Source organism: Corvus moneduloides, chromosome 14, assembly GCF_009650955.1.
Source record: "Corvus moneduloides isolate bCorMon1 chromosome 14, bCorMon1.pri, whole genome shotgun sequence".
Taxonomy (NCBI): Eukaryota; Metazoa; Chordata; class Aves; order Passeriformes; family Corvidae; genus Corvus; species Corvus moneduloides.
Window position 1 is genome coordinate 6,452,541 of NC_045489.1, and position 14,633 is coordinate 6,467,173.

The window sequence follows — 14,633 nt, forward strand, 5'->3', positions numbered from 1 at the left end:
TCTGTCTCTGCTAGGCACCCATGGGAGGGGAGCACTGGGACAGATGAGGTTTGGTAGGGGGTCCAAGCCTTGCTCCATGAGGCCACTGTGCTATTTCCCATCTGCTCCTCAGCAGCATCTCCCAGCTCCAGAACCGCTGAGAAGGGGCATGGAGAGGGAGCCTCTCCCACGAGCCGGGAGCAGGCGGAGTGCCCCAGAGGACAAACAGGGCATGTTGGAGGAGGCTGCAGCATGACCGTGCCACCCCAGAGCAGCATGGGCTGGGAGCTGCAGCCAGCAGCTGTCCCCACGGTCACGGTACAGTGACATTGATGAGGTGGCCAGGGCAGCTTCATGGTTCATGGACAGGCTCTTTGGAGCAGGAAGCTGTTCTCTGTTGCCTGGGCCTGCACAAGCGAGCCTTGTTCAGTAACAAAAAGAGAACCAAACAGCCACAGCTGGTCATGGTGCTGCTGCTGCTGCTCAGCGTGAGAATGAGCCGAGCTCACCTCGCCCTAATTCCTGGGGATGCAGAGATTTCCCTTTAACCACCAGAGAAGGAACCATCTGCTCTAAAAGGCGGGAGAACAGGGAAGGGTGGCTGGAACATGGATGAGTTCCTTCCATCTGAAGTAACTTCTCACACACAGAGACCTGTTTCTAATTTCAGGGTAATTCACTCTCTTCATTTCAGAGCCAGGTGAGATATTTGCAATCAGCTGCTCTTTACTGAAAGATAAATGCGCTGGTTTTCCTTCTCTGGAGTTTAACACTGAAATTACTATTTTGTTCTCCTTTCCTCCGCTGCAGAGACTCTTGCTTTGCACATCTGTACATACAGATCCAAACCTTACACCCACTCTCTGGTGTTCCCCAGCAGTCCCACTCTTTGCAAGGCCCATCACCCAGCCTGTCCTTCTCCCAGGGTGTTGGCAAGGTGCCAACCCATAGACCACTGCCCAGCTGAGGACACTGCAGATGTCACCCAGAGAAGCCCCTGCTCCTCCCCTGCTGCCCAGGTCCTGTTTGACATGTGCACAGGTGAGGAGGGAAGTCACACCCAGCACCCTCTGCTTTCCCAGACCAGCAGAGGCACCCCAAGAGAGCATCTGTGCACAGGCCTCACCATGAACACACTGCAGTGCCAGTGTCCCCTCTGCCAGGAATGCCTCTGTCACTTTGGGCCCCTCCTGGGCCACCTCACACCAGGCAGAAAGATGCTTCCACCACCTCCGAGCTCTCCCACTCATCTCCCGGGACCACAGCACACACTGGGAGCCAAGGGGAAGAACTGCTCACTAGTTCTTCTTGATTAAAAACAACGATTTATGGAGGTGAGTTGCTCAATCCAGAGGAATCATCTAACAGCCTGTTGCCACATGAGCTGTTGTGCCCAGCCTAACTTTCTCCTCCAGACAGCGAAGTAATCTGTGCAAACATCTGGAGCAAGATATATGACTGTAAATGTGAAAAACCAGTAAATGCCTTTTGGAAGAGAAGATCCTTGTACTTCAGGGCATAAACTGAATTTTAACAGCTGGGGGATAAGGCCAAGCTTTCGGTGAAAGCGACTCCCCCGGGTCTTGTGTAACCATGGAGACTCCAGCACTCTCCTGGGAAGCCTCTGGGCCTTGGGGCTGTCACCAGCAGGGCCATGCCCCGAGCTGACCCTGTGGGTTTGGTGCTGGCACCCTTCCCATGTGATGCTCCTATTAATAACTCAAGAGGGCTCAGCCACAAGGCTCCCGGGAGCCAGCACTGAGACACTGCTCATGAACTACCTTTGCAAAGTTGTTTTCTGAATAGTCCTCTGTACTGACCAGATGGCTACAGCGAGCATAGGGAAAGCACCCAGAGTTTTATCTATGATCTGGTCCTTCCACCTTTTGCTCTCCCCATGGCTTTTTAAGGCAGATAGCACCCAGTCGTGAGGAACCCACTACTGGAGCATCGTGGTGCTGCAGCACCACTGAATCCTCTGCAGACTCAATTTCTGTGCATGTCAGATCAACCTGGGAAGGAGGAGAAAGCATTTGATAACAGCAAGGATCTTTGCAAACGTTCACTTTAACTTGGTGTCACCTTGAAATCTGGCAAGAAACTGTTGAGTTGGCCCAGAGATACCGCTCTGGTATAAGGCTAATCCTCAGCAGGTCAGAACATAGAACACTGATCCATGTGGAGAATGATTGAGGCAATCAGAGCAGCCTGCACAGCAGCCTGGCTGAGTGCCTGCTAGGAAAATTGCCAAATACTGTGTTATTTTTTTCATTTAGCTCTCTGCTACTTAAAGGCAGCCCCATCAGGAACACAGCCCAAAGCATCCCAATCCTACGCTGCCAGGAATGCTGTGCAGAGGGAGCTCTGGGCTGGCCAAGGTGGCCACCAGATCTGAGCAACCTCAGAGGGACAAGGAAGGTCTGCTTCTCTCCAGGGATATATGCAGAGACACAATGATTCCCCTCCTGGATGGAATGGGACAGCAGGAACCCCTGGGCCACTAATCGAGACAGGAACTGCCTTGTTTGAAGGATTTTTCTGTTTCAGGGACAAGGGTGGCATCACAAGGACTGAACTCTCATGTCTTCATCCCACCCCAGCCATCCTAACCATGCCAAGAGGTGTCCTGCCTACTCATGTAGGGAAAGACAACACCTGTGCTGAGCAGGATGAGCTTTTTGCTCACCAAATGAGGAGGAGGAGCCCTCCTTTGTGGGCAGCGAAGGAGCAGCAGCCCTGCTCACAGGGCAGCCACCCAGCCCTCTGGACTCTCCCTGCTGGGACCCTGGGGCAGGTGACTGCAAGGGAGAGCCCAGTGCTGGGCTTGGTCATAAAACAGGGGTGGTGAGCCTGCAGGCGAGGCGTGGGGAATCTGCAGGGTGTGCTTCAGTACTGGCCTGGACACAGCCTGCACATCTTGAGAGAGTCTGAGAGCTGGCAAAACGAGATCAGGACAACATTCCTGTCTTTTCTATTAACTCTTCCAGCATCTTTCTGGAAAAAGCAGTTGAACCTGAGCTTGTGAAACCCCTCAAATCTGTCAAATATTTCATCAAAGCAGGGGTGACTTGTTCCTGCCCATAAACCCCTCAGTGTGTCCAAAGGAAAGAATCAGTGTCACTTTTTTTCCAATCTTTCCCTTTCTCACCCCTTAGAAGCCAGCTCATGTCTATAAAACCTCGTTAAATATCCCTGAATACCTGCCAGGTAAGTTCACTATTATCTCAGAAGAATATAATAAAAAGGAAATTATGTGCCCAGCTATTTCCTTCCCCTCCAAGGTGCTGTTTGTGCTGCTCCAGTCCCAGCTCTCTGCTGCTCCCTCCACCGAAGGCTGTGGCTTGACACCAGCACCAGGAAGGTAATACGTTTCTTTTCTCATGGGGAAGCATTTTGATCTACTGTTGTATAGTCTCCAAGGGTGACCTAAGGTTTTCTGAGAGGCATTTTATGGACTTTAAAACATGAGAACATGCTGAAATATCAGCTTTCAGTAATGCTCCTCAGCTTTAAGAAGGAAGAGATCTGTCTGGAAACTCACAAAAATTAGAACAGAAATCATGACCTGCCATCCCTGCATTCAGTACCTATAAAGGAGCACGATTTATTTTCACTTCCCCAAAATAAAGACTTATCCATGTACCTCGGGGTAACTTAACATGAAACCTCACACTTTGGCAGCGCTCCCTGCCCCTCCCTGGATACACATACGGCTCCTCAGGAAAGGCAAAGGGCTGCCACCCAATCCCAACATGATCAAACACTGCTGACCCTCTGCCACACTGCGAGGCTGAAGAGCCAGGAAGAGACATAAATACCATTTAAATTAATGATATAACATGATCAGGAGAGGGAACAACTCCACGCACGTGCCTCAGAGCAGCGTGAGCAGCCCGGGCTGCCCCTCTGCCCATGGGCACCTCCAGTGGCTGTCACCCCCAGGACAGAGCCCACACCGGTGCCAGGGGAGCACGGCTCCCACACCCACCCGCAGACACAGGCGTTCCAGCAGCAGTTTATCTGACTGAGAGCCAGGACACCACTTACTATAAATCAACAATAACTTGCTGACTTAAACAAGCATCTGTTATTTACTCTGGCGGCACAAGCCAACCCACTTGGCTTGACACAGAGCTGGTGTGCAGCAGAGACAGATCTGCAAATTATTTAATTGGGAGAAATAGGCAACATTTATTAACTGTTATTTGACTGCCCTTTTTGGCAACAGGACACTGATGTCCCCTGTGGCATAGCCCCTATCCTTCCCTGAACCAGCTTGCCAGCTGGCTCCTGGCACAGAGGAATGAGGGAAACATGACTCCAAAAAGAGGCTGGATAATGATAACTGATCTAGAAGCAGCATTCTGACAATAGCAGGTGAGCACCCCTAGCCTGGGACCTCTGCTCATAGAAGGGAGAGGTTGGGCACAGGGGAAGGTCATGGTGAGACAGAAACTCCATCCCCATCTCTGCTGCCAGCCCTCTCCCAGGGACACCATGGCCACTGCCACCAGCTGCCAACAACGTGCCTGTGCACCACATAAACTCTGTTAGCACTGAGGAAAAGCAATGGCTTGTGCTGGTTCATCTCTCCTGACAACAAGCCTGATGAGTGACTACAGGCACGTTACATTGCCAGACAGTTCATCTTCCACAACAGAGACTCTCACTGCTGCCCAAGACTCTGAAGTGCAGGTAGAAACCACACATTCCTGAGGCACAGCCTAAGGAAACAGCTGGGCTAGGTGCTTCTGCATGTTCATTCCCAAGGAAAGATGGTACAAAGACCTTGCGGCTGAGAGGGAACATTTAGGCTCACACTTATCCCTGGAGAGCCTGACACTACAGAGCTGGACATGAAGGAGAAGTTGCTTTCTCAAGGGCTGGGGAGGAGGATCATGGACTCCAAGCTCAGAACATGGCTCCTGATGGACAGATGGTTGTGCTGTTTTGTGGGTAGTCACAGAAGTGACCCTCTGGAAGGGGTGCAGGAGAGGAAAAGCCTCCCCTGAACAGGGAGTTGTGCGTCTGAGATCGCAGTCGGGCTGATGGGAGCTTAAAGCACTCTGGAGAGTCAAGAAGAGAAGCAGGAACGGACTGCTCCACGGTCACACCAGGTCACTAAGTGTCAGGCTTTTGTGTGCTAGCTCAAAGAGAGCCCAGAGGTCTAGCCACAACCCGACTGCACTCCGGCAGGCACAGACACACACAGAACTGCAGGCAGACGGGGTGCGCTCCTCACCTGAGGGAGCCGTCCCTGAACAGCGTGTGAAGGCACGCAGGCAGAGGCAAAGAAGGGAGAGAGAGGGGACTCTCCGTGTAATTTCTACGCAGAAGGTTTATTCACAGGAGACACTAGGGGGAAGAGATGGAGAGCCAAGGATCTGATAAGGGTCCAGGGATTTTATAGTGGGGATAGGAAAGGCGGGGATAAGGGATACAGCAAATGGGATACTTGACAGGAGGTGGGGTTGAGTGCAAGAGAACCAATGGAAATAACACAAAGGAGGGATTTAGGGAAGGAACCAATGGGACATCGAGGAACAAAGAACTTTCTACAACTGATACATATTAAACTTGGGAAATGAATATACACAGCCTCATACATAAAGCAAGAAGGGAAATACATTAACCAATCAGGGGAAAACGTGCAAACAGCAGAACAAAGGAATCATGGGTTCTCACCATGACTGCAAATTACATGCTAAACTTGGGTGGCTGACCACGACAGCTGGTTGTCAGAGTTCTCCTCAGGAGACAGAGCAGCTGGAGCCACCTGCACCACCACAACTAAGATAATCATGGAATCAGAGAAAGGTTTGGGTTGGAAGGGTTGGGTTGAGAGACCATCTTGTTCCACATCCCTGCCATGGCAGGGACACCTTCCAAGAGACAAGGTTGCTCAATGCTACTGAAAAGAATTGTATTTTGGCAAACTGGTTTGGCTCCTTTTTGAGGGCAATCTGTAAAGTGAAATGACAAATGCAGGACAGAGAAATCAATTTATCCGTGATTTTTCTCCTTTCCAGGTTTAAGACATCTTAGATTACCACCACAGAGGGGCATTGACCTTCCCTCCTCTCTGTCCCCATTACCTTCAGCTGCCCGTTTGAAGAAAACTTTGCAGCTCCCACATGTGAGGGCTCCGTAATGGCACCCGGACGCTTCATCTCCACAGATCAGGCAGGTCTTCTGAGGCGGGAAGTAATAGTCAATGGGCAGGACATGCTCACGGCCAGTCTCCAACCTGCAGCATAAAACAGAGAGAACAAGGGAAGGGTCAGCAAACGTGGTCAGGACAAGCTGTGGGGAGCATGGTCATGGCAAACCCAGAACTGCAGTGATGGATCAGCCAAGCACCAAGCAGCAAGCAGGTGAGCATCAACTGAGCCAAACCTGGCCCTGACCATGCAGAGACCGTGCTGGGTGCCCCTCCTGACACTGCCCACTGCGTGCAGTGTGTGACAAAGTGTGACAAAGTACAGTGACAGCACGGCCTAGGGAGAGAAGGTGACTGAGACTGGCTGTTGCAGTGCTCATGGAATTTTGGCTTCAATAATGAAGCTTGTGCAGCCAACAAGGCAGAGTGCAGTGCTGCCAACCAGCTGATGCCACATTAGCCACCATGCCAAGACATTCTGAGAGCCTGACTCCCCTTCTCCTCCCTTCCACACACCCAGATGCTCCCCTCCCAGATGGTACCGTCCCCTCCCCAACCTGATCTGATCTGTTTGATCAGATCCATGGAGAAATTGTTTTTCCAGAGGGCATGGCAGAAGGAGAGGGGCTTATCCAAATCAGGAGCCAACATGTCCAGGCAGTTTGGAGAACAACAGCACATTGAGTTAATTACTAGAACTCACTTTTCTGCAACCACTGGATGAGGCAATTAGCTTTTAACAGTCTGCAGGTCACCGCAACTTTTGGGTAAAAATTAGATCCCCTTTAATTTCTGGCATTGTTTGGTGCTTGCAGGTGAGCTCTGAGAAATCGGGTTACATCAACAGTGAGTGTGACAAAGATGGGACTTCTTAGAAAAAACCTTTATACACAGAAAAGCCCCACTGTCCTTGCCTGTCCCTCACCTGGGAGCTGTGCAGATCCCCACCTCAGTTTAAGGTCAGTAACTGGAGCAGCAATTTCATTTTGAGTGATTTCTCATCTCTTTAGCAGGAGCAATCAGTGACTCATCTGTAGATGCAGCTCAACCACCCTTTCCCAACCATCTCCATGTCCAAGGTTTTTCTCAAATTACTGATTAAATGGAGGAGACCCAGTTGGCTGCACCATGCCTCCCATAGTCAAGTCCTGATGCAACCAACATGTTCCTTTCTTGGCTTTTGTGGCATCCTGCTTGTCCTCCTGGTGTGATCCCACTGCCCCATCTCAGGGCAGTCCTATATCCCCCCATGCCATGTGGCACAGAGCCCTAGCACTGGGTGTGAGGGGCTGCTGGAGAGCAGACCCTGCTGAGGAATACCAGCAGCACATAGAAAAGCTTGGCTAAAAATGTCTTATTTATCCAGCATGTTTTAGATTCACACAGAACAGGCCTTTCTGCTGATGACCCAACACCTCTTTCCTCCTCTCTGTGCTATCAGAAAAGCGACAGTGCTCATTTCCCTGTTTCCATAAGGCTTCCACTCTGTCTCCCCCATGCTCAGCACTGTGTGTGCCATGAGCAGCAGGGCCTCTCACAGCAGGTGTCGTGACAACAGACACAGGACGCCCAGAGGACCCTGGGGTGGTTTTGAGGATTAATTATCTAAAACTGCAAAGCAGGTTCGCAACTGAGTGGCTTCTGAAATAGCTTTTAAAGAGCTGTTCCTGTACGGGAAGAGTTGTGCAAGTACAGAAACACCTTCCAGCAGGTGAGTACTGAGAGTACCCCATACACGTGCCCCTGGGCAGGCTTCCCCGCATGCCCCTCTGTGCTCAGCCACCCTTGGCCCCACTGCCACTGACAGATGGAGACTGGAGGACACTGGCTGACATGGAAGATGATTCCTGGCCGTGGGACAGGCTTCTCCTGGGGTAAGGCTTGGTGGGGTATGCACCGCCCCAGCACCCAGAGGGGCAGGAGATGGTGTTAAGGCAGGTGGGGAGCAGCTCGACCACAGGCCCCGCAACACCAATGTGGTTCTCTGCCAGCAGCCACTGCCCAGAGCTGAAGCATCTGCCCAGGAATGCCCTTGACTTTCAAACAATGCCAATTTGCCTTTTCTTTTTTATTTTTAGAGAGAGAATTGCAAGAAAAACATAATGTAAAATTTTCTAGCAACTCAGAGCAAGCTATGCTAATGGTTCCCCTAACGATCCATATTCCTGATTCCAAGGGACATTTACAGGGTGTTCTCAAAACATGCAGGTAATATATAACACTGGCCAATGAGCCAAAGAGGTGCCTGGAGAAGCTGCAGGGCTGTGGGACAGGCAGCGCTCTGGGCAGAGCCCCAGGTGCCACCTGCCCCAGGGTACCAGTGCGCAGCAGTGCCACAGCCCCTCGCCCCTGTTCAGGGCACAGGAGGGACACACACAGGAGGGACACGAGGGGTGGCTCAACGGCCAGCTCACCACTGGCAGCTCTGAACTTCCCTCTGGGTGTAAGTTTGTACTCTGTGGGGCTGTGCTGGTGCTCAGGTCAGACCAAAACAAGCCCCGTGCGCGCTGTGGGGGGCTCGCAGTTGGTACAATCTATGGCAAGTGTCAGCCCCGCTGCAGAGCGCAAAGCAGGGCGATAGTGCACTGGGGCAGACACAACTGGGACGTGGTGACAGTGGCAGCGATGCCAGACCCAGCACAGGCCCTGAAGGCCAAGGTCGCAGCTGTCACAAAGGAGCTTGGTGGCTTTGAGGGGCAGGGACAAACAACCGCAGTATCTCTCCTACAGCTCTAGGATGAGTTTTACTCTCATTTCAGAAAGGTTCTGTAATGAAATGGAGGGTTTACTGAGCTCCTGTCACATGCAACTATTTCTGGAGAGTAGAAACTATCATTTTGCAATGCAAGCAGTTGTTTGTCATTAGTTAAATTTCACTAAACAGCCACGTTCTACAATACCCCCAGAAAGCCAAGAGCAAGCACTGGTAAGAGAGGAACCAACCACTTCTCCTGATCCACAAAGGAAGTTTCCATCTCAGCAACAGCCAGCACAGGCTGCCCAAAAGGAGCCAGGGAACAATTGCCCCGTCACCCGTGACTTCCCACCCCTAAGCCAGACCAGGACAAAGTGATGGTGGCTGCCACACACCCCCAGCTCATCCCACATGGGAATGCCAGAGCAGAGCACCCTGGTCCCATATTCCCTGAGGAAAGGGGGTTTGCACCTTCACCATGCTGTGCCCAAAACCTGCACATCTGTGATGCTCAGGAGGATGCTGAGCCAGAACTGAGCCAGCACTCACACGTGAACTCAGGTGACACAGAACCCTATCCAGTCATTTCAAGTACTGTCATTTCTGAGACATTCTGGTGTTTTCAGGAGGAATCTCTGCTTTTAAAACAGCATCACTTGTGCATGACATTCTCTAATGCAATATTAAATTTAATTGGCTTCCCCTCAGTGCAGCTGTGGGGCTCTTGCCTGGATGAAGTTCTGTGACTCTCACCAAGGGGCCAGACCCATGCTCAGCGAAGAGCATGACTGCTCACTTCAGGCACATCCTTGTGTCCCCTTGCACTGTTATTTGGCTGCCAGAGGCTCCAGCCGGAGCTGAGCCAAGCCTGCGCTCACAGCCACCACATCACACTCATCCAGATAACAAGGCCTGCACATAAACTTTAAGGCATTTATCTGTTAAAATGCTTTGAGCCATTTAGTCTATAAACGTGCAGCCTTGTACACTGAATTCATGTCCTTTCTTCTAAATAGTCTTGAGGATGTTTCCAATGTGTCCATGCCTTGTTTTCGTGTGCGATGGCAGCAGAGGCATGATAGCGTCTGAGAGCAGAGCAGGGTGCAGCATGAGCCCCAGGCCTGGTAAACAGACATAGGAACTGGATTGTCACCAGATTTAAATAAATATTAGAAGATGACAATGTGTTTTCCAAGCATTCCAGCAGTGCAGGCTGGAAGGAAGAGCACACCTCAGAGAAAGCAAAGGTCCTCCCACCAGCAACTCCCATGAGCAGGCTCAGCTCTCCGGCCCTGGCACTGCCTCCCAGCCCCAGGGGCACAAACAGCTTCCACAAGCACAGCTGCACAAATCCCTTCTCAAATCTCCAAATTAAACTCTGGTTTTTGTTTTCAGACACTCTGTTTACTTATTTTGACAGCTTATTTTTAACACAGCAGGTCTCCACTGCAGCTGAAGCCCCCTCAACCCCAGCACCTGGCTCTTTTCTTTCCTGTGCTCCTCTGTGGTGTATGAAGGCTGCTCCAGGCCTGGAGCTGCATGGACCCAGCCTCTGTTTGTCCCTGCACTCAGGAGACAGCCCCAACCTGCCACCTGACCAGCCAAGGCACTGCACACCTGTAAATGGGACAGGCGGCACAGCCACGGCATAACCAAGACTCCTGGGGAGTCCCCCCATTTAATGGCCATCCTGGGCTCTCACCTTCCAGTCATCCATAAGGAAGAAGCAGAAAAAAAGGTGAAAGGTGGCAGGTTTGCTACACCTGGAATACAAAGCCTGGGCAAAGCCACCCTGCAGCCTCTGCACCTCACCAGTGGCCACAGCGGAGGCTGCTGCCTGCATTTGGTACAGCTGACACCAAAACTTCTGCCTCAAAGCCTGATGTCCAGCCAGGGGCTCAGGGAGCAGCTTAAATGAATCAGCTCAGAAAAGATGGAACACTTGATTCCCCCAGCCAGAGCAGGTGCCTACAAAAAGAGACAGCACGAGCGCATCGCAAGGTCGCTTCAGATGGGAACTCACCTGACTACGAAGCACAAAGGGGACAAAAAGCAAAGGAGGAGCAGCAAGGCTGCAGGCAGGCCGCAGCCTTGAGGAGCACCCCCGAGGTCATCAGAGCCCTACACTGTATCCTCCTGATGACTGCAAAGTCACCTGCAGTTACCAAGGACAGGACCTTGGTATCCTTGTTGCATGGAGAACCCTACTTATTTCCCAAGGAAACACTCCGTCCTGACTGATATTTATGCAGTAGTTTAAACCACACCATAATCTTCCATCTTCAAATCCATCTCCTCTGCTGAGAAAAAGAAAATGTGCCTGTAAAGAAAATCACAAATAATGAGACACACTTGATACATATATTTCATGCTCCAAGAGACACTACCATGATGCCAGATGTGGGTACAGGCTTACAGCTCCCAGGAAAGCATCCAGGGTACAGACTTGTAGTGCCACATACCAACATCTTCACCTGCAGGAGAACTTTTACCTTCCCCCTCTTCCAAAACCAAGTGATGCTTATGAAATGCTCTGGAAGAGGGGATGTGAGTTCTTGGTGGCTTTTCTCACAGCCGGTTTGCCAGGAGGATCTCCAGAGGAACAGAACACCGTGCCAGCATCCAGCCATGGGGCACAGCACCTTGGGTGAACCGGCCATGTGGCCCCCAAGACCACCATGGTCCCCCAGCTAACCACAGCATCTGGTACGGTGCTATCAAGAGAAACCCAAGGAAGAACAATTCCAATCAGTTTCATGTGGACTCCAAATGTATTTGGAATTTTACTGGGCAACAAGGATCAAGTTGTGCTGGTGGCCAGAGGCCAGTGGCTGGCTCCCAGCTGGGCTGCTGAGGGACGCCAGGATTCATTCCCAGACTCAGATATTTAAAACATGAAATATTTTCCCCACTTCCTTCAGAATTATTGCTAAGGAAACCAGTGCTGCAAATTCTGCGTTTTTATTTCTCCATTGGAGGAAGCACTAGGCAAAAACAGTCGGCAACAAGGGTGGGACCTGGTGTAGAAACATGAGGAGACCACAAATACCATGGATTTGGCACCTGACTGGGGAGGCACACGGCATGAGCCAGCACCCTCCCCCTGGCACAGCACGGAGCCCTGGGGATGGATGGGGACCGGAGCAAGAAGCAGAACCCCCCATCTCAGGTAGCAGCCCCCCTCCCGCCCCCTTGCAGTGGGGAACGCCAAGGATCACTGCAGTGGTGCTGCAGTGCTGGTCCCACAACTTACCAGCAGAACTGGGTTATTTTTAGGCACGTTTCTATCAAGACCAAACCTTTGCAGAGACAGGGCTGCAGGGGCATAAAAATCCTTTGCCTTATTATGCCTGGGAGTGGATACAAGCTCTATCTGCAGAATTTCCCTTCAGCTCTGCTGGCAAAGCACTGAGTTTCTAGAGGAGACTTCGTAAGTTGTGCAATAGTATCGTATTCCCGCGTCCTTCAAGCGGATCATGCTGTGAGTCATCTCAGCCAGAAACACACTAATTGTAAGGAAGGTTTCACATATTTAGTGTCTGGTCTCCCTGCCACTCTTAGCCCCAGTCTCAGCAGAATAGGCAACACAGGAGCAAATCCCCCAGCAACCCACAGCCATTGGCTGACAACCACCAATCCCTCCTGCTCCCTGGCCCAGCCGTCCTGGCGTGCCTGCGGCTCACAGCTGCCTACACCTGCCAGCTGCACAGGGATTGGGGCAGGAGCAGGGCAGGACCAGCCCCTCAACAAGGCTTGGATGGTGGGGATGGATGGATGGATGGATGGATGGATGGGCAGGCAGCTGCACCAGTACCAACCTCAATGACAACTGAGGGCAGCCCAGCCAGGCATGGACTAGGAAACAGTGCTTTGATGCCAGCTTGCTCTTTTAATGACATATGGCAGGGACAGCCAGACCTGTCGTTTTGGGGGCTAAGAGCATTCCCGGGAAAACAGAGAGCAGAGCCCCACAGCCCTGCAGCAGTGCAACCAGCTGACTCCAGGGACCTGTGGGCATGGGGGGTCCTCCTGGTATCACAGACCCACGCTGGAGTTTGGGCTGGCCCTGCTGGGCAGTGATGTCCAGAGAGAGCTGTGGCACGCTGGGGATCAAAGCCCTGCCCCCTACCCCTTGGCCATGCTTTTCCAAGCAGGAGAGGAATGAAAGCAGCCAGTAATCATTTTCTTTCAAGCCCACCTGCAAACTAAAACACAGATGCCATGTGTAATTTTAGGCCTCACAGCCTTGAGAGTGTTCTCCCGAGCCTCTTTGAGTGAGCAGTGAGAGAGTCACCTTAGGACACGCTGCAGCCACAGCGGCTGCGCACCCGCCTTGACCCCAACTCTGAAACAATAGGAGGGCAGGGGCATAGCAGGAGGGCACAGCATGGCCAGGAGTTAACAGATCCCCACTGGTCCCAGGGGATCCTGCAGGACACACTGAGCCCCCTCCATTAATTGCAATCACATGCAGAGGGACTGGCCAGCCACCCTGCTAACTCCAGGCTGCCACCTTCTCCCTGCTGGACATGACAACTGCTTCAACTCGGGCCATAATCCAAGGGTTTAAGCACCCACGTGGCAAAAGGGAGAGTGAACCTAACAAGAAGAGAAGAGCTGTGCCCCGGAACGTCAGCTCCCATCTCAGCTCAGCTCTGTCCAACCCTCAGCACAGCTCCAGTGGGATGTTCCGTCCTGCAGGCTCCCCAGCACTGTGCTCTGCCCCCTCTTCAAACCACCCCCAACAAGGCCCAGAATCAAGGACCCGGCACTTGGCACAGGCTGTACTCTAAACAAGAAAGGGAAAAAGTCCCTGTGCTGCTACTGTTTTTCTAACCATTTAAAGAGGCTCCAGGGGACTGAGGAGCAGACTGGGAAGTAGTAGATTTCTTCATAAGGGGAAGATCCTATTATCAGACAAAAGACTTTTTGACCACAGGGGACATGTGAAAACAAAGCAAATTACGGAGAGCTAGAAAAACTAAATCCATGTGAACAGGCTGAGTTCACTGGGACGATGTCACATGTTCTGGAGCACAGGAGCATGCACAGGGACAAAGCCCAGAGCCAGCCAAGGGGGTCACGGTCCACACTGCACCCATGGCCCCAGACACGTGTCCCCCAGCCCTGCCCTGCTAACAGAGCTGGCACTGCCAGCCAGCAGGAAAGGGAGTGGGGGTGACGTGGGGGGCTGGTTCTCAGTGTCTGAGCGGGGAGAAGCAGCAGTGCCAATTCCACACCGAGCCCTGTGCCACCCACAGAGGCTCACAGAGCTCCAGCCACCTCTCCTCCTGCAGGTGGCACAGGGCACGGTGCCTGCCCTCCAGGGACATGTCTGCAGAGGAAATGCTGCAGGCCGCGGGGTGAGGGGTGGGGATATTCCTCATACAGAAGAGAACACACATACCATCTGGGTGTGGTGTTCACAGGAGGATGATGAACATCCACAGATGTGCACAGGCACACACTATTCAAGAGAAACAGTAAATCCGAGCTCTTTTCCAGTTAACACACCTCATTTATTCCCAGATGAAAGCTATTAACCCCATCAGCACACAAACTCCTTCCCTGTGTTTCCCTTTCAAGAGGACTGGAAATAGGAATCCAGGCGTCCCAACAGCAGGTTGGGAGATGTGCAGACGCTGCTCTGATGGTTGGCACGAGGGGGAGGAGGCAGGAGCCTTCATGAGGAAATTTGTGATACAGAAACTTGTGCCTGGGCTCTGTTCTCAGCACACAAGCCAAGGTCAAAGCGGTTTTTTCTGCCATTTCTAACCAGCAAGGAAGCAAACACAGCTA

At 52.0% G+C, this 14,633-nt stretch overlaps 1 protein-coding gene across 1 annotated transcript in view; it reads right to left on the reverse strand.

The window, feature by feature from the left end:
* Positions 1-14,633, reverse strand: part of AR (androgen receptor) — a 37,000-nt gene that overhangs the window by 12,657 nt on the left and 9,710 nt on the right. The window contains exon 2 of the mRNA XM_032124446.1: positions 6,075-6,226. Within this exon, the coding sequence (XP_031980337.1) occupies positions 6,075-6,226 (152 nt within the window). The remainder of the gene's footprint in view (positions 1-6,074; positions 6,227-14,633) is intronic.